Source organism: Theobroma cacao, chromosome 4 (genome assembly GCF_000208745.1).
Source record: "Theobroma cacao cultivar B97-61/B2 chromosome 4, Criollo_cocoa_genome_V2, whole genome shotgun sequence".
In the NCBI taxonomy this organism is placed as follows: domain Eukaryota; kingdom Viridiplantae; phylum Streptophyta; class Magnoliopsida; order Malvales; family Malvaceae; genus Theobroma; species Theobroma cacao.
The window spans coordinates 30,441,521-30,468,990 of record NC_030853.1 but is presented as its reverse complement, the minus strand read 5'-3'; the positions used below and the strand labels follow the sequence as shown (position 1 = coordinate 30,468,990).

Here is a 27,470-nt window from a genome sequence, read left to right as displayed (position 1 = left end):
TGAAAGGAATCTCTATTACTTTCTTTGATTTATTCATTAAAGAATCTTTCTTTAATCATAAGCACAATTAAATTCCTCAAATTAAAATGAAAAAGAAAAAAGGAAAAAAGTCGAATGATTTTGGTTGGTCCCTTCATGAGTAACGGGTCCCACCAAGGAACCGCACGTGTTTATCAGGAAGATAAACAAAAGACTTCCCAAACAAACAAACAAACAAGCAGACAGACGTTGGACAGGTAACTGAAACGCATTTTTACAGTTTGACAGTTAAAAAAAGAAACCACCGTTAATTTCCCCCACTACACCACGGTAAAAAAAAAAATCAAATGCTGTAGGAAGAAGACAAAGACGATAATTACCGTTCAACATCCCTTTCAAAGCTTTCATCTTTATTAGGGTTTCCAAAATTAAAAAAAAAAAAAAAAAGGAGAAAACATTTATTGACTAAAAAAAAGGGAAAAACCCAAAAAAAGAAAGAAAAAGAAATCAGATTCGATCACATCGCAAAAAACCCCTCCCTACTCTCGATCTTCACACCCACATTCAATAAATTCAAAAAAAATTTAACCTTTTTTTTTGGTTTACCCATTTCGTTTTTTTCCCCAACTCCCTTTTTAGGGTTTCGATTTTTTTTAATTTATCTCACAGTTTAACCGAAATTTTTTTCCCCACAAATTTCGAAGCTACCCTTTTGCCTCCATTGTTTGGTGAGTTCCAAATTCGCTCCCTATTTGAAAAAGGAAATTGTCTTTCGAAGTTAGGGGTTTTGTCCGTACAATCAAGTAAAAGGCGAGTCCTTGATGTTTAAATTGTTGCTTTTATTGACTTTGTTTTCTTTTGCAGTGATTGAACGGAGAAGAGAAAATTGTTACAAAAGAAGCTGATTGCTGGGAAGGTGTTTAAATTTTCAAGATTTTTGTTGTCTTTATTGGGTTACATAATTGATCCTATTGAGAAGGCGGTTGCCAAATGTTTGCTTAGGATATGAATCCGGCCCGAGATGCTGGCAGAGTAACAACAGCGGGCATGGTGCTGTTTCCAATACAGTTTACGTGGCCACATGGTGGGAGAACTGTGTTCCTTTCTGGCTCTTTCAATAGGTGACACTTTAATTATCTCTTAATTTGTTTTTAAGATTCTATTGATGTGAAAAATTGTGATGTTTAGGCTTGTGATTAGTATTTGGATTAACGGTTAATTGTTTGAAAATGAAGGTGGACCGAGCTCATGCCAATGTCACAGGTTGAGGGTTGCCCCAATGTGTTTCAAGCCGTTTGTGCCGTGCCACATGGTTGCCATGAGGTTTGTTAATTTGCTCTACTAGAATTGGAAATTAAAAATATTTAGTAACACGGGTAATTTCTATTTTTTTCAATGTTATTATCTAATTAATATGTTTGTATTATTAGTTGCGCATGTTAAGAACTATCATTAATGGTATTCAGGTTGGGATGGTTTTGTTTTCAAGCACTTCTGGAGCGTGGCAATCGTAATCTTTTAGCCATGACCTTCTTCTTTGTATTTTGTTTGCTCATTTGTGTTGGTTCTTACATGCAGTACAAGTTTTTTGTTGACGGTGAATGGCGACATGATGAACGACAACCTCACAGGAATGGCGAATATGGAATAGTTAACACTTTTGACACTCTACCTGTACCTGTACCTGCAGAGGTCCCTCAGGTACAACCTCGTTCAGAAATACTGAGTAACATGGATGTGGATAATGGTCTCACGGTAAGGGTCAGTTATATTCCTTAGCTTTGTTGCATATCAATTTCCTGAAAATATTTTTCCTTCTTAAAGCCTAGTTTGGCATTGTGATTGAGAATAAAAATTGCAATCAAAAGCGAACTCATCATAATCACAAAATCAGGCAGGAACTTGCTTTTCACAATGGATAACAAATTCATTGTGATCAAGATTTTTTTTTATCGCAAAATTTACTTTGTTTGGCATTGTGTTTGCAGTCAAATGCAGTTCCAATCACAATTTCAAACTGACTCTAATGATTTGGTATTTTTTTTATTATTTAAGTTGTCAGAGATCTAGTTTTGTAATGCAGACTTTAGTCTGTATAGTATTGGTGCTTGTTGCATTTTTGTTCTTAATGCATGCTCATTATGTACCTTATCTATCTATTTATTTATTTATTTATTAATACCATTTTGTTTCCTGTTTACTTTCTCGTGTAAGTGGATTTTGGTACCTTTTTGCAATGCAGAATCGAATTTCAGCTGTTACATTGAATCAAGCAATGCCTAGGATTTTAGAAGAGGATTTACAGGCCTCCTGTCATCGTATCTCTGTATTCTTGGCAGCACACACTGCTTATGAGTTACTACCTGAGTCAGGCAAGGTTTGGATGCATTCTTGTCGGCCCTTTTTCATGATATACACATTTCTCTGCATGTTTGACTCTGAGTCAGTACATATTACTTTCACTTTGCTAATTTAGACAAATCTGCCTTACAGGTTGTTGCCTTGGATGTTGATTTACCTGTAAAACAAGCATTTCATATTCTGTCTGAGCAGGTATCTGTTTATTTCATTCAGAGGTTAATTTAGTTATTTTTTTCGGGTGTCTGTGGACTGAATATAGTTAATTTTATTAGGTTCCTGGTCTTTTTGTTGTTAAGATCCATGTTCTGCATAACAACATAATCTACCACCGTAAGAAAACAAAGAAAGAGAGAAAGAGCAAACCTCTGTACTTATTTGCTAATTATTGATTCTTAGAGCCTTTTCTAGCTGTAGATGCACCTAAATTCTCCATGGTCATTATTTACATGCTTGGTAACATTCATGCTTATTTTCTTGCTTTAAAGAGCTTGGATACATATCTTTTCTGAGTCAAGGTGTTTTCAGGGTATCCCCATGGCTCCTCTTTGGGACTTCAGCAAGGGGAAATTTGTTGGAGTTCTTAGTGCTTTGGATTTCATATTGATTCTGAGAGAGGTATGTTCATAATGCAGAATCAAGATTGTTGGCAGTAGCAAGTCTTCCAAATCTTCGAAGATTTTGGGTTTTATTTTTTATCCAGCTAACTTGAATGTTTCTAGATATTAACACAAGATAATTGTCTGATAGATGGATCCTTTCTGCTGCGTATTTCTCTTGTATACTCTTTTTGTTATGCAGCTTGGAAATCATGGATCAAATTTGACAGAGGAAGAGCTTGAAACACACACTATTTCTGCTTGGAAAGAGGGAAAGGCATACATGAATGGGCAAGTTGATGGGCATGGGAGACCAATTTCAAGACGTCTCATCCATGTGAGTGTTTAATATGCCATGGTTGTGGACTCTAGTTTCTGAAGATTTTTCGTTTTAATGGTGGTTTGTCTTGGATGATAACTTAATAAAGATGATGTTATTATTCATGTGCATGTGCATTCCTATTTGTTTCTACAAATGAAGAGAGCTGTTTCTCCATTTATGGTTGTATTTTGACGTTTTAGTATAGACATATGCATACATTATCTAGGTGTAATGTTATTCATGGTTTGCCTGGCGACCATAATAACTAAATGTTTGTTTCAATGTGATGCCATGTCAGGCCAGAATCTTATTTTGGCACAACTCCCAATGTGGCTATAGTGCATTTTTAAGAATCATATTTGGTGAGAAAACAACTTCACGTCACATTCAGGGATTGGATGTCATGTAGCTGCAAGAATTCTAGTGTCTGGGAGAAAAATGTCATTATGAACTTTCAAGGAGTTCTTCAGAACATAATCAATCTTGCCAAAAATGAAAATTTCAGTCAGAAGTGCGTAATGGAACTGTTGAATAGTTAGGGGCAGGATTACATCAATGCCATGCAACATTGCTGTGGAGGTTTATTCTATGTTATGATGGCCATTAATAGTAATAATGCATTGATAACCGTGCTCCTCTTGACGCAACCTTTTTATATTAACATGGTTTTCATAAAAAAAACCCTGACATTTTCTTTCTTTTTTTCCCCTCATTAGTTGCTGATACCCACCTATGCATCTATGCTCCTTTTGCTTTGTTGTTTTGAGAAGGCTGCATCATCTGGTTCCTTTCTATTATATTTTTTGATTAGTGCCTTTCTGCTTCATCTCTTAATTCCCTTGTGCTGTGCCATTTGAGAAATGCAGCATTTTTTTTTTGATAGTTGTGTATATGAGTGGTGTTATTGACATTCTTGTTGATTGTGCAGGCTGGACCATATGATAATTTGAAGGATGTAGCTTTGAAATTTTTGCAAAATGGAGTAGCTACGGTTCCTATTATTCATTCATCCTCAGAAGATGGTCTATTTCCCCAATTATTACATCTTGCTTCTCTCTCTGGAATACTAAACTGTGAGCCTTTTAATAGTTTTGTTAAGTAAGCATATTTGTTTGTTTGTTTGTTCCTTTTTCTTTTAATTCGTTAGGAAGTACATGGCTTCTTTCTCCCTAACCAATGGGGTTTGATTTCTAGGCATATGCAGGTATTTTAAACATTGTTCTGGCTCTTTGCCCATACTACAATTACCAATTTATGCAATCCCTCTGGGTACATGGGTTCCAAGAATTGGAGAATCTAGCAGTCGGCCATTTGCAATGCTGAGACCTACTGCTTCTCTTAGTTCAGCACTAAATATGCTAGTTCAAGGTATGCTTCCTGTTTCGTCAACACTGTATGGTAGGTATAAGAGAGTAAAAATAAGAAAAAAATAAGATTATTGATGGTTTTCTTGAAGTTACAAGAACAAGATTAAGTTAGTACCTCAAGAGGGCACCTTAAATGATTAGAGATATTGATGTTTTTATGTGTTGTTTATTGGTATGATATGGTTTTGCCCTTTGGTTTCACAGCTCAAGTAAGTTCAATACCTATAGTTGATGATAATGACTCGTTATTGGACATATATTGTCGGAGGTGAGGTGTCATTCTTGATTGATTATCCTTCTAGGATGCAACAAACTTACTCTCAGCTTGGATTGAGTGTGATAGTTGTTCATTAATTTTGTTGTCTTTTTTGGCAGTGATATAACAGCTTTGGCAAAAGGCAGAGCTTATACACATAATCTCAATGAAATGACTGTATATCAGGTAACTGCTGTACCTTTTTTTCTGTTTCCTTTTTCTGGTTTTATGCATATGACTACCCAAACAAGGTTGGTTGATATTTTGAGGAAGTTTTGGAGCTGATAACTCTTGGAGAGGTGGATATTTCAAGATTTGTTTCCTATTTTTATTGGTAGACTAAAACAAGGTTCTGCAGTGTATTGCAGAAAACCTGTTTCCTAAATTTTTTTCTTTATTTACTTGTTAGGCATTGCAGTTGGGGCAAGATTCTAACACTCCTTATGAGACAAGAAGTCAAAGATGTCAAATGTGTTTGCGCACTGATACATTGCTTAAAGTGATGGAACAATTGGCAAACCCTGGTGACTTTCTCTCTTTCTTTCTTTGAACTCCATTAAATTTGTGTTCTCTTTTTAAAAAGGATAATTATTTTGGGGATGGGTCTTTTGGTGGCCTTTAAATCAGTGATGTAACATTGCAATATATTGAGTGGCATTGCCACCATTATTTTCCCAATAAATATGGTATATAAATGTAGTACTGTAATTGTGAAAACATCACTGTATGACATTATCTTCCCAAATTGATTTCAGGAGTTAGACGGCTTGTTATAGTGGAGGCTGGCACTAACCGTGTAGAAGGCATTGTCTCACTTACTGACATTTTCAGGTTCTTGCTTGGTTAGTTTGAAGTAATTGCAGATGACCTATCTAGTTTGTGGGCACCATTCCTTGCCCCAATGTTCCAAATAGACTGCAGTACTTCACACCGGTGATCGGATCTCATTCAACCATTGGATTTGGCCTCTTGCCTTTGTTGCCTGCTTTTTAGAATTTTAGGCCAAAGAAAGAGGCATGTAATTTAAGAGGACTCTATTCTCTTCCATATTTGTTCGGTCTCCCCCTTGCACATGTTATTGTCAGAGTATTAAACCCATTGTGTCACCAAATGTAGATGCCATTATCTGTGGGGAGCATGTGACCTGTAATAGTTTTAATTGTTGCTTCAAAGTTATAAGTAAAGAGACGGGGAGGAGAAACACTGAATGATTATTGATTATTCTGTACCATGCCTACTTCATTAAGCTGTTTTTCGGTCTCAGTTTCTACTTGTCTGAATTCTTCATAGCCTCCTAGGATGCCAACAGCTTCTGTTTAAGGCAAAGCCAAGACAGTTTGTTGGATCTTTTGAAATGAATGTTGAAAATCTTACTGAAAATAGAGATTGGTCAAAGTGAGTTGAGAATCTTGTTAACAGATTGGTGTTTCATTTCATTCCAATTTCAATGGCACAGTGCCCCGGAGGTTCTCACTCCTCACCCCTCTTATAACCAATTGTATTGGAAAGGAGCCCCCTTGCCTTCTAATCGAGGTGGGAAGCAAAGCTTCTTATTATTTCTTAATAACATATTTCTATCACATCTTCACCTTCACCTGTGACTTAAGGTGAAGAGGAATTACAGAATAACATTTATATATTAATATTTAATAAATTAATAATTTTAATTAAATAATATTTTTAATTATTTTATTTGTTAATAAATTAATAGTTTTTTACATTATTATATACATACATGATTCAATTAAAAAGTGTTTTGTAAAATATGATTTTAACGTTATTTGTTTTTTTTTGGAAATTAATATTTTTGAAGACTTTGTTTTTAAATTTTTTAATATATCAAAAAGTTTTGGTGTAATATTTTCGAATTGGAAGAAAAAATTATACAACGTAATGGTTACTTTAAATGCATTTTTGCACGAGACAAGCTTCACAACAAAATCATTATCTTCAATTTCATTTTATTTATCATTTTTCATGACATACTTGTCAAATAGATAAATTCATAATTTTTATTTAATAAGAGTAATTACATTTATGAATTTATTTTGATTAAATATATACATAAAATAATAATAATTCATAATCTGATAACTAATTAATATAAATTTTCATAATTTCAAAGATATTAATTTACATAGATTTAAATGTAGTAAATATGATGCAATTTCAAACTGAACTAATTCGATCAGGGTATTTAAACTTTTAGATTTTTGGTCAACCTGGTCAAACTAAACCCCCTCTTCCTCCTAAAGTAATCTTTTTGGTGTTTGAATAGAGAGAATGGGGAGAAGTGAAATGGAAGAACTAAGCGAAGAAGAAAGGAGGGCACTTAGGGGAAGCAAATTCGCTCCTCTCCCTTCCCTTCCTCCTCCTTCCCGTTCTCAACCTAGGTACACTTTTCTTTTTATCTTTTAGGGTTAGGGTTTTTCTATTCCTCTCTCTCTCTTTGATCTGAGTTGTCATATGTTTTCAGATTGGCGCATCCAGGAGGGCCTTTAACGACGAACAAAGCTGCTGCTTTAGCTAAATTCCTCGAAAGGAAACTTCAAGATCCCAATGGCCTGTCTTCTATCAATCCTGACCTTCTTGAATTGGCTGTCAATAATGCTAAAGCGACCGTCTTTCAAAGTAAATTTTTTTTTTCTTTTGCAGTTCTACTCTGAACTTTAATTTGGGTTGTTTTTGTTTTTATCAATTGTGGAATGGGATGAATTTTTTTTTTGTTTTGTCAAGTTTCCTGGATCTTGCAGTAAAAAAAGAATTGGACCTAATTTTGACTTAATTTAATTGTTGAATGGACTCTAAGTTCCTTGGATTTGATTAATTTATTTTTCAACTAATTTCTACCAGCTTGTTCCACTGTTTATTTAATCTTCTGGAGCAATTTGTGTGGAAAAGATGAAACTGTTGGTTTGGTTGATTGGGAAAAGAAGGGAATAGAGAGGGTTTAATGGTCCATGGGCAATGCTTGAGATCATATTTCATGGTTCATTAGTGATTCTCTTTTTGTCACAGTTTCTTCACTCTTATCCAGATGCTGTAATATTAGATATGTTAAATGGCAGTTTAGCTAGTATAAGCTTGTTTAGGTTGTTTCTATGTGCTTAATTGATCTGCTTTAGCATGTGCAACTCAAGTATGTAATTAGTTTGTTCTGATTTCATTTGTTCTGTGTATGTGCAGGTGAGGCTTCAAATTCAGGAAGAACAATTCGACATGTAGATTCCTTTGGTGACTCTGAGGTGCTTTAGTTCTGCCATTTTGTAATTGATACATCATACATGCCAAAACTCTTGTGATGTTTTCCTTCTAAATTTGTTTTCCATCTATCAATTTAGCAGGATTCTTTGGAAGAAGGTAAATTGGAAAATCTTGAACCAAAAAAGGGTAAGAAGAGGAAAAGCAAGGACAAAAAGGACAAGAAGAAGAAGAAGAAGAAGAAAAAGATGGTTGCTTTTTTTGTCTTTTAATTCCAACCATATTTTTTGCTCTGTATTCCACTCTTGATTGATCAAATGACAAGCCTTTACTGTTGCAGGTGGTGGAGGATCATGTGTGTACATTGAAAAGGCCTCAAAAGAAGGTCAAACTATGATCCGGATTAATGGTTATGCTAGGTGTTATTGAAGAAAAAATAGTCGTAGGCATTAAAAAAACGAGGATCACCAAAGAAGCGGAAGAAAGGATCAACAAGAAGTCAGAAGAAGAGAATCAGATTCTGGACTGCTATTTACGGAAGGGTGTTTTGTCTGGGTTGGTTTCTTTTAGGCAATTTGACCTCCAGACCCTTAAAACTTAAGAGTTTCTTTTTTCTTGGCAAATCAATTTGTTATTCTTACACATAAGTGATAGGTTTCTTCTTGACACATCTTTGAATCTTTGTTATTGTGGCAGTGATTTTGTACCATTATCTATCTCAGTTGAAATGGTGAAATAACAGGGGATTTGTTCTCTTTAGTGGCATTTCAAGGCACATGGCCTGTGAATTCTTGATACATCCACAACTAAGACTTTGAACTTTATGATTCAAGCATGAAGTATGAGAGAATTTATATGTGACTTTGAGAGTTGAGTATACAAATTTTGGCTTTGGTTTTCATTCAAGCATTATTCAGCCTCTCTTCAATATGGATTTCTGGGAAATCATTTCATCATAAATGTAACTGCACTGAAAAATGACTACAGAAAGTTTATCAGATGGAAAACCAAACATTTGAGACAACAACATTAAAAATAAGGTAAAATACTTTCACATTTTTAAGTTTTAATTGAAATTTTAAATGAATTTATTAGTTTTTAAAATAGATATTTCGTTTCAAAAATATAAACACCATTAAAAAATTAAAATGTTTTTTTGTTTAATTAATTTTTTTTTGGAAAAAATAAAAAAAAATAGTGAACACGAATCAATGCTCTCAGCGCCAAAGAATGTTTATTTTGTTAAATAAATAAAAAATAAAATTATTATTTTAATATTATTATACCATCAAATTAATGAAAACATTAATTGTTGAACTTATATATATTTAAAAGAAGATTTTTTTTAAGATATGATGTCTATTTCGAAAATAATAAACTCATTTAAAATTTCAATTAAAATTTAAAATTGAAACTATTTTTTTTCTTAAAAATAAATAATAAAGAACACTAAAATCTAATAGTGTAATACTACCTTACTAAAATTTATATCTGCACTAAGCTTAGACAATTTTACTTCAATACAAAAATTATTAAAAAGAAAAAAGAAGACATTTTTCAAAGGAGGTAACTTTTCTTGAAATTTTGATAAAAAGCACTATTTTTCCTTCCGGTCGATAGCTTTACGGTCAGAAGATGGGAGGCGCCGCGTGCATCAGTGGCTGAAACAGTGCTGTCTTGTAATGTACTGGAATCTCGGATAATACAATTGAGGGAGTTTTTGTCATCCGTAGGTGAGTTACGTCTCTTGCCGATTTTGAAATTTCAATACCCAATGTTTTATTTTCTTTGCAAAACTGTTCTTCATGGGAGGATGCATAGTGTAACAACTCTTCGAAACTACCCACCATTGATGTTATCTCTCAGATGCATCTCAGCCTCTTCAGATCAAAAATCTTTTACCGTCTCATATCTCATTGAAACATGTGGGTTTTCCAAAGAATCAGCTTTAACTGCCGCAAAACATGTTTATTTTAGAACTCCAGAAAATCCTGATTCTGTCATCGCCTTCTTCAAGAAACAAGGCTTCTCGAAAACCCAAATCACTACAGTGATCAAGAAACGTCCACAAGTGCTTATATGTAAGGTTGAGAAAACACTTTTGCCCAAAATTGAATTTTTTCGCTTTAAAGGCGTTTCAAGCTCTGATCTACTTAGAATCTTCACTGCTTACTCTACTATTTTGGTAACTAGTTTAGAGAAACAAATTATCCCTGCTTTTAATTTCATTAGTAATCTTCTTGAATCTGATGAGGATACTGTTTATGCTATCAAACGTCTCCCTCGATTAATCTCCTATGATGTTGAAAGTTATGTTTTGCCTAATATTAATGTTTTGAGAAATATTGGAGTGCCCCAATCATATATTATTTTGATGTTTCGTATGCAACCTCAAACATTATTGAGATCTCCAGCTAAGTTTATGGAGAGTGTGGAGACAGTGAAGAAGATGGGATTTAATCCTATGAATAAGAGTTATCTTGCAGCTCTCTTTGTATATACTTCAATGTCCAAATCCACATGGGAAAAGAAGTTTGATACTTATAGGATGTGGGGCTGGTCTGAGGAAGAGATTTTTAAAGCTTTTCGCAATCAACCCAATTGTATGGTTACATCTGAGGAAAAAATTATGACAATGATGCATTTTCTTGTGAACAAAATGAGTTTTAAGTCTTCTGCTATTGCCAAACACCCTCGTATTCTGATGTCAAGTTTGGAAAAGAAAATTCTCCCAAGAGGTTTGTTTGCTCAAGATCTGCTGTTGTCAAAAGGATTTGTCAAGAACTTTAACTTGAGATCATTGTTTCTGAGTTCAGAGAAAGTGTTTCTCAACAAGTTTATCAACTGCTATGGGGCAGAAGCTCCTAAGCTGTTACAGCTATATCAAGAAAAATTGGATCTTTCAAGTAAGTGGAAATCGGATATGAAGGCTTCAACTTTTGTGAAATCTTGACATTAAGATTCAAATCGTCTTTTTTATGTTAATTTGATTGAGTTGACTTCTGTAATTTTGAAATTATTTTCAGTTTAAAGTCATCAATGCTGTCAGTTCAATGTTTTTTCTCCTGTCCTTTTCTGCCATTCATAAAACTTGAATGAAAGTACTTGCTCTTACTCTTTGCTGTCTATTATATCTCAATCTTGCTGTCTTTTAAGTAGTCATGTGCCTGGTTTGCCGCTTGTATACAATTGCATATTATTATTATGCTATGTGCATCTCTGCAAGCATTGTGCTGGGAGATTGGTTTGATAACTGGTAATTTGAAGTTAAATCACTGTCATCCATCACCCAAGTGGTGTAGCAGCTTCGAAGAAAGGCTGATAATCACAAGAAATTATATGATGATTGCCTTCTTAATGAACACTTGGTGTTTGGACTATAATACATCAACACTGTTGTTTAGTTCTATTTGTTCTTCCTGGTAGGGAAGGAGAAGGTGGGGAGATTTTAGCACTGAACTAACACTGTATACTTTGTCTCAATTTATTATCTGTTAACTGAAACACATTCCTTTTATGTCTCTGAACCCTAAATTCTATGTTTAAACTAAATTGAACCACTCCTCATTCAAAGAAAATGATTTCCTTACAATCAATTTCATAGAAAGCAAGTTTATCTTGATGGTCAATGAACCTTTGAACCAAATGTGAAGATGAATTGAGAATGAAATTTTTTTTATCTGGCCAAATAACTAGAAAGTGGATTAGTTTTAACATTCTTTTGCTTACTATAATATTGGGATTCCATTTTCTTCTACCAATAGAAATATTTTTATGTATTACTTGATTTTTTTTTTGGGCCAAAGGTGTTAAATAGTTTGGACTTGTAAAGCCTATCCAAAATAAAAGAAATAGCATACTACTAAAACCCTTCAGCCCTCACTGGCAGGAGGCATGCCAGTTCATAATATTATTGATACTCTGCGGTATCATGGAGTGCCTGAATGCAATATTGTGAAAGTACTTCCATTCAAAGCCCAGAACATTCTTGAAAAGTTCAATTCAGTTCAAGGAAACTGTGGAGAAAGTGAAGGAAATGGGGTTGAATCCTATGAGGATGAACTTTGTGTTTGCTGCCTTTGACTAAATCCATGTGGGAGAGAAAACTTGATTGCGATTGGTCTGAGAAAAAGGTTTCAATCACCAAGGCACACAGGGNTTCCACTTCCTAACCGAAAAAATAGTACTTGCTCTCAAAATTTCAAAAAAGATATTTTTTAACTTTTAAATGTTATGAATATAAATATGAATGTTTTTTATATTATAGTTTATGTAAATCAGATCAAGTTAGGTAATTCAAGTAGATCAATTACAAGAGTATAATCTGATTTAAACTTTTAAACTTGATTATATATATCTAGATTAAATTAAATTTTATTTTAATGTTATCTGTCTAAATTAAATTATTTTAATATTAATTTTATCTTATAAGCTTTATTTATATCTATAAATAAATCCTCACTACATATATATATATATATATAAATACACACTCAAATACTCAAATAAACAAACTTAAAACTAACAGACTAATTACAAGGGTGTAATTTGATTTGAATTTTATAAGAGTATAATTTGATTTGAATTCTTAAATTTTATTATGTATATTTAAATTAGATTAGATTAAGATTAAAATTTTATTTAAATATTTTTCATTTAAATTAAATTCTTTTAATATTATTTTTATTTTATAAATTCTATCCATAATTTTTACAATTTTGTTTTTTACAATTTTGGAAGGAGTTCTTTAATTGTGTGTAATTACACTCCCTAAAGAGGTCTAATCCATAATTTATGAGGATTATATGACTAATTAACTTTATTTTATCATACTCTATACATGTATTGGTAAGGATTGCCTTGATATGACTTTAAAAAAAAAAAAAAGATTGGCTTGATATGCAGCAATTTTTAAGCCAAACCATCCTCCAAGGACCAGTTCAGACAAGAACAACATTCGGTATGACTATTTGGTGTTTGGAATCTAATACAGCAATAATATTGTAATTATAGTTTTCAATATCGATACAATACTAATAGAAAATCGAAACGTATTTATAACTATGCTGTATTAATTAAATATAACAAAATATATTGTACGATATCCATTATGTATATTAGGATATAAAGCATATCATATGATACAATTTATACGTTACTTAATTTTAACTCATGTTATTTTTTTATTTTTGACTTTGAACATGAAATACTACTTTTTATAAATTTCAATCTTTAGATATTAAACAAAAAAATACTAAAAAATTGAATTAACTTTTGATTTTAATTTCTAATTAATAAATTAATATAAAAAACATATATTATAAAAAAATATGTTAACAGTTTAAATTAAAAAATAGTCATATTTTCAATTTATATCTTATAATCTTTAATTTTTTTAAAAAATTTAATATTTTTAGTTTTTTTACATTTATATATTCTTTATAATTAATTTTAAAATTTTTTACCGATACTGGATATTAAAAAATAATATCTCAATACACGATACGTATCTCGATTTTATCATATGCATTAAGCATAGAAAATTTTATATTAAAGAATCTAGTCTCAAAACAATCGACTCAAAGAAAAGAAACCAAAAAACCCTATATTTTATCATATGAAAACCAAACATTTAATTTTGAAGCAAGAATATTAAAAATAAATGGAAAAAAACACTAGTCTATAATAATAATAATAATAGTGTAATACTATGAAAAAGCTCTTTATCTTAAAGTGCTAGCCTTCTTAAATAATTTTAAACCAATACAAAATAAAAAAAAAAACAAAAAAGAAATGAGAAGAGATTGTTTAATGTTGTGAAATATAAGACTATCTGAGATTCAAGTCCATTACAAGACAATTCACCAATGCACGCAGCTCCTCCCACCTTTAAATTATCAAGGCAAAGACCAAAAGAGAAAAAATAGTGCTTATTCTCAAAATTTCAAGAAAAGATACCTTCTTTAATTTTTAAATATTATGAATATATATATATATATATAAATATGAATATTTATTATATTATGATCCATTAGACCAATCAAGTAATCCAGCAGAACATAAACAGATTAGTAAGTTCAAACAAACGTAACGTACTTTAGATTGGATTAAAATTAAGATTTTAATTAAATATTATTCATTTAAATTAAATTGTTTTAATATTATTTTTATCTTATAAATTCTATTTAAAAAAGACTTAAGAAGATTATAAATAAATTCTCACTTTATTTATAAATACACATTCAAATACTCAAATACCATACGGAGGAATTTTTGGCAGTAGGTGAGTTCCGACTCTTTTTAACCTCTTCATAAATACCCTCAATTATGTAGCTGATCCACTTCAAATCTTCAAAACTACCCACTCATACATCTCAGCCACTTCAAATCAGTATTATTTTACTTTTTCATATCAACATAGTAACTTTCAAGTCCATAAAAACCTGACTTCGTAGGGGTATTTGAAATCTTATATCACTAAAATGATCAAACCTCGTCTATCAATATTTGCTGAGAAAACTCTATTTGCATAAGATTGAATTTTTTCAAGGCGTTTCATGTTCTCATCTTGTTAGAATCTTAACAGCTTATCCCACTTTTTTTTTTTGACAAACTTAGAGAACCAAATTATTCCTGTTTTTAGTTTTATTCATAACCTTCTTCAGTCTAGATGAGAATATCAAAATTAATATGTTTTGCCTAATATTAATATTTTGAGCCATATTCAAGTGACACAATCCAATATTAGATCAATGTTTTGTATTTAACCTCAGGTGTTGTTAACATATCCACTTAAGTTGAATATACTGGGGAGACAGTGAATAATATGGAATTCGATCGTATATCAGCTCTCTTTGTATATTCTTCAATGACCAAATCAAGTTTGACGGGAGACTTTTAGAGCATTTCACTTGCAACACTTTTGAGGTTAAAATTACGGCAATAATGAGTTTTTTAGTGAACAAAATGGGATTTACCATTTTAACTATTGTCAGAAAACCTGCTGTTGTGATGTTCAGCTTGGAGAATAACATTTGTCAGAGGTTACGTCAAAAAACTTTACCTTAGCTTGAGGAAATATTCCTTAACAAATTTGTAGCACATTTGTTTCCTAGGTAGAGGCTTGTTTATTGCTATGAGTTAGAGGTTTCTGAGTTACTGAATCTGTACAAAGAAAAAATGGTTCTAGCTATTGAGGGTAAATATTGAACAAGTTTATTTTTTTCAGCCAAATATTGGATGTGAGTATTTTGATGTAGCTTGTTTGAATTTAAGAATGCAATTGCATACCAGCATTTAGTTCATTGGTTGGTACATGATCCATTTAAATCTCCTCCTCCAATTATAAAAAAAAAAAAAAATTTAAGAATGCAACTATTAATATTAATAATTTAGTAGCATTGACTTTTGTTATCTAAATTAAGTGCTTAGTGATTAATTGAAGAATAGTAATCATTATACTTCACTTCTCCAGTCCCTTGCCTAGGAGGGTTATGAGTTACTAAAGCTGCATAAGAAAAAATGGTTCTAGTTATTGAAATATTGAATAGATTATTTCTAGAATGTGAGTATTTTGATGGAGCTATTGAAGTTGCCTACGAGGTAGAGGCTTTTGAGTTATTAAAGGAAAAATGGTCCTAGTTATTGAAGGTAAATATTGAACAAATTATTTATCAAAAAAAAAAAAACTGTCCGTGTGGAGGAGTGATCTCTTGGAGCCTGCAATTCACCCCGGAAGGGAAGCCATTGCCTCACATTACATTACCATCTTCAATTACATTCAGACCTTTTACAGGATGTGCAAGCTTTTGGAATTTGATTGAGTTTGTTGACTTTTTGCATCAAATTTCATTAATAAATACACACACACATATATATATACTAGCTAAAATATGTGCTGCAATATCATGAGGCAACAACCAATGGAGGAATGAAATCAAATCATAAGCAGCTAATGCTAGACAAAATTAACAAACTTCACACTGAAACCCGGCTTCATGCCCTACCTACAATTTCCATAAATTACTAGTATTCAGATTTTTCTCATGTTAATTTGATATAATTGACTTCCATTAATGTGAAACTTGCTTCTGTTGTAGGTCTTGAATGTAGCTCATACAAAATTGTTATCTGTAGTCTTTTCTGCTGTTAGTGAAGCTTGAACTCAACTATGCTCTGACTCTTAACTGTGCTGTTATATCTCATCTTGCTGTCATAAAAGTGCAATTGCAAAATGAGATTCTTAATTGGTGTTATATTTTTTCAAGGCAATTGTGAGTTCCTATGCCTAATTTGTTTAGGAATGGTTGATGTTTGAGGAATAATAGATCGACACTTCTTTGGTTGATATTGTTCTTCTGACTTTTTGTTTCTTTTGAATTTCCTCTAGGCTGGGTGGGAAATGAACAACAACGTGAGGAGATTGTAGTGTTGAATTAATCGTGGATACTTTGTGTCAAACCTATTGTTTGTCATGTGAAACACGTCCTTTGATCACTCCAAACCTGGATAGCAGGGCCGGCCCTTGGGAAATGCCACCCAAGCAAGGGCTTTAGGCCCAACTTTACATCTGCACATTTTCGAGGAACAAATTTTTAATCTCCAGAAACAGGTAAAATTCCTTCGCTCGCTAACTTAGTTCCAATACCCATGTTTTGCTTTCTCTGCCAAAGAATTCTCCATGGGAGGCACGCTGTTACAGCCTCTCAAAGTCACAAAGTTTTATACGTTTCCCAAAACGACCCATCGTCACTTGTAGGAGTATCTGCATCTCTCACTCAGAGATGCATTTCAAGCTCTTCAAAGAAGCAGTCATTTACAGTTTCGTACCTTCAAAAGAAATGTGGGTTGTCCTCGGAATCTGCTTTAACTGCCGCCAAGTATGTTCAGTTTGCAACCTCGGATAGAGCTGACACTGTCATTGCCTTCTTCAAGAACCACGGTTTCTCAGAACCCCAAATCAGCCGCCTCATCAAGAGACGGCCGGTAGTGCTTTTATATGATGTCGAGAAAACCCTTTCGCCCAAACTTGAGTTTTTGCGCTCTAAAGGTACTTCAAGCCCTGACCTTATCAAAATCTTGTCTGATAACCCAGCAATTTTTGGGTCAAGCTTAGAGAAACAAATTGTCCCTTCTTTTAATTGTCTTAGTAATTTACTAAAGTCTGATGAGAAGATTATTCATGCTGTAAAACGCTATCCACGCCTTTTATGTTATGATCTTAATGCTATTTTGTTACCCAATATCGATCTTTTGCTGGATAATGGAGTGCCTGAATGTAGGATTGTTACAACACTTCATTCACTGCCTTCAACATTAATCAGAAGTCCAATTCAGTTTAAGAATATGATCGAGGAAACAAAGGAAATGGGGCTCATCCCTTCCAGGCCAATGTTTATGGTAGCACTCTCTGCAATGAGTTCAATGAGCAAATCAACATGGAAGAAGAAGTTTGAAGTTTTTAAGAAGTATGGTTGGTCTGAGAAAGAGGCTTTGGAAGCTTTTCGGAGGTATCCCATGTTTATTAAAGTGTCTGAGGATAAATTTATGTTGACAATGGATTTCCTTGTGAATAAAATGGGTTTTCGATCTTCGATTTTCGCCAAACGTCCCCGTATACTGATGATGAGCTTGGATAAAAAGATTGTTCCAAGGGGTCTGTTTGCTCTAGATTTGTTGTCCAAAGGTATTATCAAGCGTGTTAACTTGCAGGCTTTGTTGGAGACTTCAGACAATTTATTTATTGAGAAGTTTGTGAACCGCTTTAAAGCAGAAGAGTCTGAGCTGTTAAAGCTATATCAAGAGAAGCTCAATCTTTCCAAAAACTGGAAAATTGGTTGATACAAGCTGCAGCATTTATAGATTGTTGACATTAAAAGATTCAGATTTTCCTCAAGGTACTTTGATTGAGTTTGATTCTTTATTCTGAAACTTTGCTTGGGTTTAGGTTAGAAATGCAGCTAATACAAATTTTTGCTTTATTCTTTTCTGCCATTAGTGAAACTTGAATTCGACCATGTGCTCTGACAATTTGCTGTGCTATCATGTGTTATCTTCGTCTCCAAATGCAGATGCGAGACAAATTTCTCAGGTTATAATTATTGTTTGGCCTGATATCTGTACTTCTGTAGTTGCACCCCCTCTTGCCATGTGTTAGCAAGGAGCATATTTAAGGATTGGTTGAATATCCAGCTATTCAGAAACTGTACCATAATCCTCCAGCCCCAGTTGTTAAGAAGCTCCAAGAAAAGCTTGTGTTTTTCTGGTTCTTTTGCTGTTCTACAGTTTTTTGTTTCTTTCCTTTTGGTTGTGCAGGGACTGTGGGATAGGAGATTGTAGAATGGAAGCTAAATAGGAAGGGTTGTGAAACCAAAATTCCATTATTTTCTGTCATTTGAAACATGGAACTTGGAGTTCTTGACTATGCTAATCTTTGTGTAGCCAACCTGATAAACTCCTCCAACTTTCTTTCTTTGCTTCTGTGATGAGTAAGTGCAATGGTTGGCGGTAGGTTGCCACCAGAGGGTATAAAGCATACAAGCTTTGCCAGTGCAATGGTTGGCAGTAGGAGTCCACCAGAGGAAAAAAAAACTACATACTTTGCCTAGTAGCCTACCATGCAAGGCTCAGAAGGCAGCATGTTTTAAAGATTCTACTTATATCCTACGGTATGGAAATTGAATCATTTTAGTTTACCTCCCAAGTGGTTTAGCAGCTACTAACCTCCAACAATGACTGGTGTAAGAGGAAACCTTATTATACTTTGAATTTTCATCACTTACCTATAACACACTCCTATGATTTTATTCAAGTTTTCTCTCTGAATTGATATATTTAATATCAATATTAAAAATATTGCTCCATGTTAAATATGTCAAACAAACTAATTAAGAGTCCCACCTTGGCAAATTGGATAAGAAATATGAGGATTTCAAACCCCCGACGAGTTAGAATTCATACACGGATAGTGGCGTAGGCAGTAGTGGCTATGCAGATCGGTCTTTGATGGCCCCAAAACAAACATATATGTCGGCATATAGTACTAAAGATATCACGCCGGGCAAAGTTCAATGTAAAGAAAGTTAATTCGATTGAAATTTATATAATGAAGAAGCTCATGGCTTATCATACTTCTTCACGAGAAAATTTTCATATGCATTAAGCGTAGAAAATCTTAGATAGAAGAACGGGAAAGGTTCAGGTTTTGATAAAAAGAAAAAACAATATATTATCTCAATTTTGTCCTCAACAGCTTCAGAAGCCTGGGTCTCTAAACAGTCGACTCCAAAAAGGACCTGTCTTTCAAGGTTGCTGCCTTACGGGTGGAGGTTTCTTCTTTGAATTCAGAATCTGCCCATTTTCAAAGAACAAATTTTTAATCTCCAGAAACAGGTAAATTCCTTCTCTAGTTAACTTAGTTCTAATCCCCATGTTTTACTTTCTCTGCAAAAGAATTCTCCATGGGAGACTCGCTGTTACAGCCTCTCAAAGTCACAAAGTTTTATGCGTTTCCAAAAACGACCCATCGTCCCTTTCATCGTCACTTTTAGGAGTATCTGCATCTCTCACTCTCAGATGCATTTCAAGCTCTTCAAAGAAACAGTCATTTACAGTTTCGTACCTTAAAAAGAAATGTGGGTTGTCCTCGGAATCTGCTTTAACTGCCGCCAAGTATGTTCAGTTTAAAACCTCGGATAGAGCTGATACTGTCATCGCCTTCTTCAAGAACCACGGTTTCTCAGAGCCCCAAATCACCCGCTTAATCAAGAGACGGCCAGTAGTGCTTGTATCTGATGTCGAGACAACCCTTTTACCTAAACTTGAGTTTTTTCGCTCTAAAGGTATTTCAAGCCCTGACCTCGTCAAAATCTTATCTGATAACCCAACTATTTTGGGGTCAAGTTTAGAGAAACAAATAATCCCTTCTTTTAATTGCCTAAGTAATTTCCTGTCTGAAGAGAAGATTATCGATGCTGTAAAACGCTATCCACGCCTACTGTCTTATGATCTTAATGCTGTTTTGTTACCCAATATCAATCTTCTGCTGGATAATGGAGTGCCTGAATGTAATATTGTTACAACACTTCATTCATTGCCTTCAACATTAATGAGAGGTCCAATTCAGTTTAAGGATATGGTAGATGGAGCAAAGGATATGGGGTTCATCCCTTCTAGGCCAATGTTTATGGTAGCACTCTTTGCAATGAGTTCAATGAGCAAATCAACTTGGAAGAAGAAGTTTGAAGTTTTTAAGAAGTTTGGTTGGTCTGAGAAAGAGGCTTTCGAGGCTTTTCGAAGGTATCCCACGTTTGTTAGAGTGTCTGAGGATAAATTTATGGCGGTAATGGATTTCCTTGTGAACAAAATGGGTTTTCAATCTTTGCTTATTGCCAAACGTCCCCGTATATTGATGATGAGCTTGGATAAAAAAATTGTTCCAAGGGGTCTGTATGCTCAAGATCTGTTGTCCAAAGGTCTTATAAGGCATGTTAACTTGCAAGCTTTGTTGGAGACTTCGGATGACTTATTTGTTGAGAAATTTGTGAACCGCTTTAAAGCAGAAGCCTCTGAGCTGTTAAAGCTATATCAAGAGAAGCTCAATCATTCAAAAAACTGGAAAATTGGTTGATAGAAGCTGCAGCATTTATAGATAGTTTACATTCAGATTTTCCTCATGTTACTTTGATTGAGTTTGATTCTTTAATCTGAAATGTGCTTGGTTTAGGTTAGAATTGCAGCTCATAGAAATTTTTTGCTTTTAACTTTTCTGCCTTTAGTGAAGCTTGAAGTCGACCATGTGCTCTGATAATTTGCTATGCTATTATGTGTTATCTTTGTCTCCAAATGCAGATGCGGGAAAAATTTCTCAAGTTATAATTATTGTTTGTCCTGATATCTGTACTCCTGTGGTTGCACCTTCTCCTGCCATGTGTTAGCAAGGAGCATATTTAAGGATTGGTTTAATATTTTGCTATTCAGAAACCGTACCATTATCCTCCAGCCCCAACTGGTTAAGAAGCTCCAAGAAAAGCTTGTAATCACAAGAAACCTATACATGATAATATTGTGTTTTTCTGGTTCATTTGCTGTTCTACAGTTTTTTGTTTCTTCCTTTCGGTTGTGCAGGGACTGTGGGTTAGGAGATAGTAATATGAAAGCTAAATAGGAGGGGTTGTGAAACCCAAATTCCATTATTTTCTGTCATTTTAAACATGAACTTGGAGTTTTTACTATGCTAATCTGTGTAGCCAACCTGATGAACTCCTTGAACTTGCTTTCTTTGCATCTGTGATGAGGAAGTGCAATGGTTGGCAGTAGGTTGCCACCAGAGGGAATAAAACGTACATGCTTTGCCAGTGCAATGATTGGCAATAGGATGCCACCAGAGGGAAAACAAACCTACATGCTTTGCCAAAGGTGCATGCTTTAAAGTGTTGGCATGATATCCTACAAAATGGAAATTGAATCATTCCACTCCACCTTCCAAGTGGTTTAGCAGCGGCTAGCCTCCAACAATAACTGGTGTGAGAAGAAACCTTATTATGCTTTAAAATTTATCTAAAAATTTTGGGATTTTGGGACAATTTAAAGCAAAAGATTCTTCCCAGGGATGATTGATTACTGTGTAATTCTTCAAATGAAGTTTGGCTCATTGCTCTGTCACAACGGTATATCAGTATAATTTATTGTTATCCATCAACTTTTGTCACTTCGAAAGCTAAGTAAGTACTACAAGAGGATTGCAATCCTTCAGTCTTTGGTATTGGCTAAAAATGCTTTACAAATGATTATTACCAAAAGAAAGTCAGCGCTGCTACTGGTCTTTGTTTACATTAAATGGTTCACATGCGCCCCATCAAGCCTATAACTTACACCCATATGGCTAGAATACAAACCCAAACAAAGGATCAAAGCACCGCCGTTATGTTTTACCCCGAAGAAAAACCGTTCAGTCCAAGTGGGTTAACGTAGGTTTGCCAAACTTGTTTGACTTGTGAGTTTCTCTGCTGGAATTCAAAACTTCGCTCCTTGGCAGTCGCAGAACGGATTTGTCTCAGGTGATTCTGTTCTCTCATTGCCTTAATTTCAATTCCCATGTTTTGTTTTATCAGCAAAACTCTTCTCCATGGGAGGGACAAGATCACAGCCCCTCAAACTATGAAACTTTTCTGCACTCTTCGAAAGAACCCATCGATTTTATCTCTCAGATTATTCTCCACCACTTCAAATCAGCAGCAATCTTTTACAGTTTCTTACCTTATTAACACTTGTGGGTTGTCTCCGGAATCTGCTTTGCATGCCTCTAAATTTGTCAACTTTGAAACCCCAGATAAGCCCGACTCTGTCCTGGCCTTTTTCAAGAAGCATGGTTTCTCAAAAACGCAAATCGCAACCATCTCCAAGAGGCGGCCAGCGTTGCTTTTATATGATGTTGAGAAAATCCTATTGCCCAAAGTGGAGTTTTTTTACTCCAAAGGTGCTTCACGTTCTGACCTTGCCACATTCGTATCTAAATATCCAACTATTTTGGCTATTAGCTTGGAGAAACAAATTATCCCTTCTTTTAACTTGCTTAGAAATATGCTTCTGTCTGATGAGAATGTCATCAATGCTATAAAGCTCTATCCTCGAATTTTCTCCTATGATTTTAATGCCTATATTTTGCCTAATATCAATGTTCTGAGAGATACTGGAGTCCCTGAATATAACATTGTTAAATTACTTCATTGGCTTCCTAAAGCATTCTTCCGAGCTCCAGTCCAGGTCAAGGAGAATGCTGAGAAATTAAAGGGAATGGGTTTCAATCCTGAGAGGGTTATTTATCTTGTAGCTGTCTATGCATTGGGGTCATTGAGCAAGTCCACTTTGGAGAAGAAGTTTGATACTTTTAAGAAGTGTGGTTGGTCTGAGGAAGAAGTTTTAGAAGCTTTTAGAAGATATCCCTTGATAATGACAATTTCTGAGGATAAAATTATGGCTGTGATGGATTTTCTTATGAGCAAAATGGGTTTCGAGGTATCATCCCTTGCGAAATACCCTCGTATACTGGCAATGAGCTTAGAGAAGAGGCTTGTTCCGAGGGGTTTGTTTGCTCAAGATTTGTTGTCTAAAGGTTTACTTGAGGAGAAAATTCGGTTGCCAAAATTGTTTGAGTCTTCAAAGGAGTTGTTCCTGAACAGGTTTGTGTATGCCTATGGAGAAAAGGCTCCTGAACTGTTGAAGCTGTATGAAGAAAAATTTAACCTTGCAGTAGGAGGCAAGGGCAAAATACAGAAATCGTAGAAGTTGTCCTTTGATCCTTGTTGAATTCTTGAATTCATGAACGTACAAAAAATCCGAAATTTTGAGCAGTATCCATTTTCTGTCATTAGTGAGTCTTGAATTCAGCTATATGACTCTTTGCCTAATACTGCTCCTTATCTTCCCTTGTGAGTCTCTTGATTATATTATACTACCAATGCTGTCTCCAAATTCATGAGTGATTTATGCTGAGTTTATATCATTCCTTGCTATGGCCTCTTATCTGCAGTTTTTGTTTGATCCTTGCAATTTTGGCAGTTGAAATCATCCTCTCTTCCACCTCCTACCAAGTTGTTTAGCAGCGCCAAGAATGCTACTGTCACAAAGAAGCCTTGCAAGGGTTTGACATGGATCATATGAAGAAATGGTGCTGCTGTTACAATTTAAAACAAGCTCTTGGGCTTTTTCAATACTAGGATCAATCATATTAGTGTCTATTCTTATCAATTTAGAATTATTCTTTCTCCTTTTTATGATGATAACTCATTATTCACAAAAATGTGAGCAAAACTTATGTTCTTTTAAATGATTAGCTCCATATTTTTATATTCATCATAACAAATATTGCATTTTCCCTTTTTAATCCCTTTGATTATTAATTAAATACTATTAGAAGAAAGGTTTCCCCTTTTTCAAATGGGGAAAAAACAATGCAGGGATTAAGGTGCTATGACTCAATGTTGAATTTAGTTCGTATACTTATTGAATGTTTGTCACTGAACATTCAATCACTTCATTTTTTGAACAAGAAGTGGTTTTTACATAATACTTTGTTAAAGTAAAATGACAAATTTTGTCATTGGATGTTCAAATCTGTAAATTTTTGGATAAAGATAACGAAATTAAAATATTTTACAAAAAAATCTGCTTAGTGTAAATGGTAAATTTTCATCAATTTCATTATTTTAGGTTTAAAAATCAACAAAATTAAAAATATAATGACAAAATTCTATGAGATTACATAATACAATGGTAAACTTGACCTTAATGTAAACAAATATGAAGTAAAGTACAAATAAGAATCTAGACATTGGATATAGGCATCTCCAGAAGTGTAATAGACTTGAAAAATAGAATTTTTTTTTCTTTTTTGCTAAATGATAAGAGGCTTAAATCTTGGGAAAAATTTACATAAATTAATAGCGGTAATTACGCCGCATAACGCAACCCTGCGAGATAAAAAGGGGTTTAGAGTAGATGCACAGTGACCCCAGATTTGGGAATTGAAAAGTTTGAAGCTATGGCCTTTGAGTTTCAAGAGCAGCCTGCGGTCCTGGTCTGCATTCGGGGTCCAAAGTTGAAAGCTTTTAGGGTGAGTTAGTTTGTTCTCTCTTTGAGTAGCTTAATTTGTTTCATTTCCAAAATGTTTAATCTTTCTAGGAAAAACAATAGCATCTTACATAGGCTTTCATACATTGTTGTGAACAACTCCTCCTCAAACTCACTCCTATTTCTCAAAGTTAGATGCATCTCAAACACTTGTTCCGACCTATCTCAATCTTTTGCATACTCTTACCTTATAGACAAATTTGGGTTCTCCCAACAATCTGCTTTGGCAGCTTCCAAGTATCTCCGTTTTAAAACCCCAGATCAACCTGATTCTGTCATTGCATTTTTGGAGAAACATGGGTTTTCAAGAACCCAAATCCAACAAATGATCAGGTCACGGCCGAACCTGCTGTCTTCTAATGTTGAGAAAACCCTTTTGCCCAAACTCGAGTTTTTCCGATCTAGAGGTGTTTCAAGCCCTGACCTTATCAAATTCTTATTTGGCAACCCCACTATTTTAACTCGTAGCTTAGAGAATCAGGTTATCCCTTGTTTCAATCACCTTAGCAGTCTGCTCCAATCTGATGACAAGGCTGTTAAAGCTATAAAACGCTATCCGCGTCTTGTCACATGTAATTTTGATGCTTATATGTTACCTAATATCAATATTCTGTTGGATAATGGAGTGCCTGAATCATATATCAGAACAATGTTTTTTCACCATCCTAGATACTTTGTCATGATCCCGGATCGGTTTAAGGAGATTGTGAAGGAAGTGAAGGAAATGGGGTTCGATCCTTTGCTGATGAAATTTCTCCGTGCTGTAATTATGTTTAGAAAAATGAGCAAACCTACACTGGAGAGGAAATTTGATGTTTACAAGAAGTGGGGTTGGTCTGAACAAGAGATTTGGGAAGCGATTCGAAAGAATCCACAATGTGTGGATTTTTCGGAGGAAACAATTATGGCTAGAATGGATTTTCTTGTGAACAGAATGGGTTTTAAGCCTTTGCACATTGCCAATCAACCAAGTGTTATATGTCGGAGCTTAGAGAAACGGATTGTTCCAAGGGGATTGTATGCTCGAGAGTTGTTGTCAAAAGGTTTAATGAAGAAGTTTACATTGTCTGGATTGTTTGACATTTCAGAGAAGACATTCTTTGAGAGGCTTATTAACCGATATGAAGACATTGCACCTCAGCTACTAAAGCTGTACAAAGAAAAAGTAAAGCTTGCCATAGGAGGCAAATATTGAACAGGTAGGTTTTTTGATGTAGCTGATTCTTTTATCTAATTGAATTGTTTGATCTCAAACTTGCTCCTGTTTTAATTGAAGAATGCAACTATTACCGATACTTTTAACTAGCATTGACTCTTGTTATCTCGCTCTAACTGTTTTATGTGCTTGATTGAAGAATAGTTATCTTGCTCAAAGTGCAACTGTGAAATGAGTCTCATTTGCAGAGCTTACAAATCTCTTGGTTCATTAGATTGTATTGATAGCAGGTAGTTAAGCAGCTCCAAGAATGCTGCTGCGGCGAATGACAAATCTCTTGGTTCATTAGGTTGTATTGATTCCAAGTAGTTTAGCAGCTCCAAGAATGGTGCCGTGGCAAAGAAAACCTTGCAAGGTTTTGACATGATCACATGAAGAAATGGTGCTGCTGTTGTAAATTAAAACAAATGGAAAGACAATAATCCAATCCAGGTTTTCCTGTTGCCAAACTCATGGCCCTTTTGTAGTGCTAGGATCAATCATATTCAATGTAAAATTATCCTTTCTCCTTGTTATGATAATAACTCATTGTTCACAAAAATATGAGCAAAACTTATGACTTTTTAAATGATTAGCTCCATTGTTTATATTAATCATAACAATATTGCAATTTTTCATCTCCTTTTAATTATTAATTAAGTACTATGAAGTATGAAGTAGAAGAAAGGTTCCCTTCTTCAGATTAAAAAAAGAAGAGGTACTAAAGTAATATTTGTTAATTTAATATGACTTAATATTGAGTTTTTTTTTTTTAAATATATTTCAACTTTATTAAATGGTGTCATTGTACTTTCAATTACTTAATTTTGGATAAAAAGTAATGAAATCAAAATATTAATGTAAATGGAAAATTTTGTCACTCTAAATTTATTTTATTTTTAAAATTTTTAGATAAAAAGTAAGGAAATTTGAATATTTCAAGAAATATTTTGATAATATTAAAGTAAAATTTTTTTAGTTTGTTATTTTAGGGTCAAAAATCAATAAAACAAAAGTGTAATAACATAATTCAATAAAATTGAAGTACGATGACAAAGTTCAATATTGACTCATACAAATTTTATCTTAATCCCAAAAAATTGTGAAATAAAGTAGAAGCAAGGATCTATACATGAGAAATAAGCATATCAAAAAGGGTAATATAATAGTAAAAAAAATGTATTATACTTAAAAAAATTTCTAAATTATTTAAATAAAATCTCTATTTTTTATTACATTGAATTAAGTCTTGATACTGTTATTTTAAGCTAAATAAATTCTTATTGCTAATAGTTAACTAACTATTGGTAGTTAAAATTTTACTTGTTATTTTATGTCACGTAATGTTGATATAACATATTGATTTGTTAAAATAGATGATAATATGATATATTGATATGACATTATAGCATAATCACATGAAATTTTTCACTTCACATCAACATCATGTAAGTATAAAATGACAAGTATTTTTACTTAATAACAATTAATTAACGATTAGTTATAAGCTCTATTTAATTCAAAAAAAAAGTAATTGATTGACTATGATAAAAATTAAAAATTT

The 27,470-nt window shown here is 33.7% G+C and overlaps 6 protein-coding genes across 14 annotated transcripts; all 6 read left to right on the top strand.

The window, feature by feature from the left end:
* On the top strand, positions 454-6,153 carry LOC18603475 (sucrose nonfermenting 4-like protein). 2 transcript variants are annotated; one of them, XM_018120222.1, is made up of 15 exons: positions 454-707; positions 844-895; positions 982-1,100; positions 1,215-1,302; positions 1,558-1,740; positions 2,222-2,356; positions 2,473-2,532; positions 2,866-2,955; positions 3,139-3,273; positions 4,187-4,331; positions 4,453-4,626; positions 4,830-4,893; positions 5,001-5,067; positions 5,291-5,405; positions 5,637-6,153. In XM_018120222.1, exons 3-15 carry the CDS (start codon positions 985-987, stop codon positions 5,726-5,728), a joined length of 1,464 nt encoding a protein of 487 aa, XP_017975711.1. In that variant the 5' UTR covers positions 454-707; positions 844-895; positions 982-984; the 3' UTR covers positions 5,729-6,153. The 2 variants fall into 2 exon arrangements, with proteins under 2 accessions (XP_017975711.1, XP_017975710.1); XM_018120221.1 differs by having other exon boundaries at positions 844-1,100.
* Positions 7,098-8,879, top strand: LOC18603474 (pre-mRNA-splicing factor CWC22 homolog). Of its 2 annotated transcripts, none has more exons than XM_007035481.2 (5): positions 7,098-7,274; positions 7,358-7,512; positions 8,068-8,126; positions 8,226-8,333; positions 8,423-8,879. In XM_007035481.2, the coding sequence occupies exons 1-5, from the start codon at positions 7,165-7,167 to the stop codon at positions 8,477-8,479; spliced, it is 489 nt and encodes a 162-aa protein (XP_007035543.2). In that variant the 5' UTR covers positions 7,098-7,164; the 3' UTR covers positions 8,480-8,879. The 2 variants fall into 2 exon arrangements, with proteins under 2 accessions (XP_007035543.2, XP_017974315.1); XM_018118826.1 differs by having other exon boundaries at positions 7,101-7,274; positions 8,223-8,333.
* On the top strand, positions 9,655-11,197 carry LOC18603473 (transcription termination factor MTERF15, mitochondrial). The gene has a single exon (XM_007035480.2). The coding sequence runs from the start codon at positions 9,857-9,859 to the stop codon at positions 11,033-11,035; it is 1,179 nt and encodes a 392-aa protein (XP_007035542.2). The 5' UTR covers positions 9,655-9,856; the 3' UTR covers positions 11,036-11,197.
* LOC18603471 (transcription termination factor MTERF8, chloroplastic) lies at positions 16,700-21,158 on the top strand. 5 transcript variants are annotated; one of them, XR_001927619.1, is made up of 2 exons: positions 16,700-17,978; positions 18,397-18,864. XR_001927619.1 is itself a non-coding variant. In XM_018119844.1 (2 exons), exons 1-2 carry the CDS (start codon positions 16,732-16,734, stop codon positions 20,708-20,710), a joined length of 1,188 nt encoding a protein of 395 aa, XP_017975333.1. In that variant the 5' UTR covers positions 16,700-16,731; the 3' UTR covers positions 20,711-21,158. The 5 variants fall into 5 exon arrangements, 2 of the variants coding, with proteins under 2 accessions (XP_017975333.1, XP_007035537.2); XR_001927618.1 differs by having other exon boundaries at positions 18,153-18,771; XR_001927617.1 differs by having other exon boundaries at positions 18,080-18,766.
* On the top strand, positions 21,885-23,939 carry LOC18603469 (transcription termination factor MTERF6, chloroplastic/mitochondrial). Of its 2 annotated transcripts, none has more exons than XM_007035473.2 (2): positions 21,885-23,510; positions 23,641-23,939. In XM_007035473.2, the coding sequence occupies exon 1, from the start codon at positions 22,177-22,179 to the stop codon at positions 23,362-23,364; it is 1,188 nt and encodes a 395-aa protein (XP_007035535.2). In that variant the 5' UTR covers positions 21,885-22,176; the 3' UTR covers positions 23,365-23,510; positions 23,641-23,939. The 2 variants fall into 2 exon arrangements, with proteins under 2 accessions (XP_007035535.2, XP_007035536.2); XM_007035474.2 differs by having other exon boundaries at positions 23,612-23,939.
* LOC18603468 (transcription termination factor MTERF15, mitochondrial) lies at positions 24,500-26,520 on the top strand. Of its 2 annotated transcripts, none has more exons than XM_007035471.2 (2): positions 24,500-25,910; positions 26,142-26,520. In XM_007035471.2, the coding sequence occupies exon 1, from the start codon at positions 24,746-24,748 to the stop codon at positions 25,904-25,906; it is 1,161 nt and encodes a 386-aa protein (XP_007035533.2). In that variant the 5' UTR covers positions 24,500-24,745; the 3' UTR covers positions 25,907-25,910; positions 26,142-26,520. The 2 variants fall into 2 exon arrangements, with proteins under 2 accessions (XP_007035533.2, XP_007035532.2); XM_007035470.2 differs by having other exon boundaries at positions 24,509-25,910; positions 26,158-26,520.

Coding starts and splice junctions, on each gene's coding strand:
- LOC18603475 (XM_018120222.1), top strand. CDS start 985: ATGAATCCGGCCCGAGATGCTGGCAGAGTAACAACAGCGGGCATGGTG. Junction 1,101..1,214: donor CTTTCTGGCTCTTTCAATAG/GTGACACTTTAA, acceptor TTGAAAATGAAG/GTGGACCGAGCTCATGCCAA. Junction 5,068..5,290: donor ATGAAATGACTGTATATCAG/GTAACTGCTGTA, acceptor TTTACTTGTTAG/GCATTGCAGTTGGGGCAAGA.
- LOC18603474 (XM_018118826.1), top strand. CDS start 7,165: ATGGGGAGAAGTGAAATGGAAGAACTAAGCGAAGAAGAAAGGAGGGCA. Junction 7,513..8,067: donor TAAAGCGACCGTCTTTCAAA/GTAAATTTTTTT, acceptor GTGTATGTGCAG/GTGAGGCTTCAAATTCAGGA. Junction 8,334..8,422: donor AGAAGAAGAAGAAAAAGATG/GTTGCTTTTTTT, acceptor TTACTGTTGCAG/GTGGTGGAGGATCATGTGTG.
- LOC18603473 (XM_007035480.2), top strand. CDS start 9,857: ATGTTTTATTTTCTTTGCAAAACTGTTCTTCATGGGAGGATGCATAGT.
- LOC18603471 (XM_007035475.2), top strand. CDS start 19,511: ATGTTTTACTTTCTCTGCAAAAGAATTCTCCATGGGAGACTCGCTGTT.
- LOC18603469 (XM_007035473.2), top strand. CDS start 22,177: ATGTTTTGTTTTATCAGCAAAACTCTTCTCCATGGGAGGGACAAGATC.
- LOC18603468 (XM_007035471.2), top strand. CDS start 24,746: ATGTTTAATCTTTCTAGGAAAAACAATAGCATCTTACATAGGCTTTCA.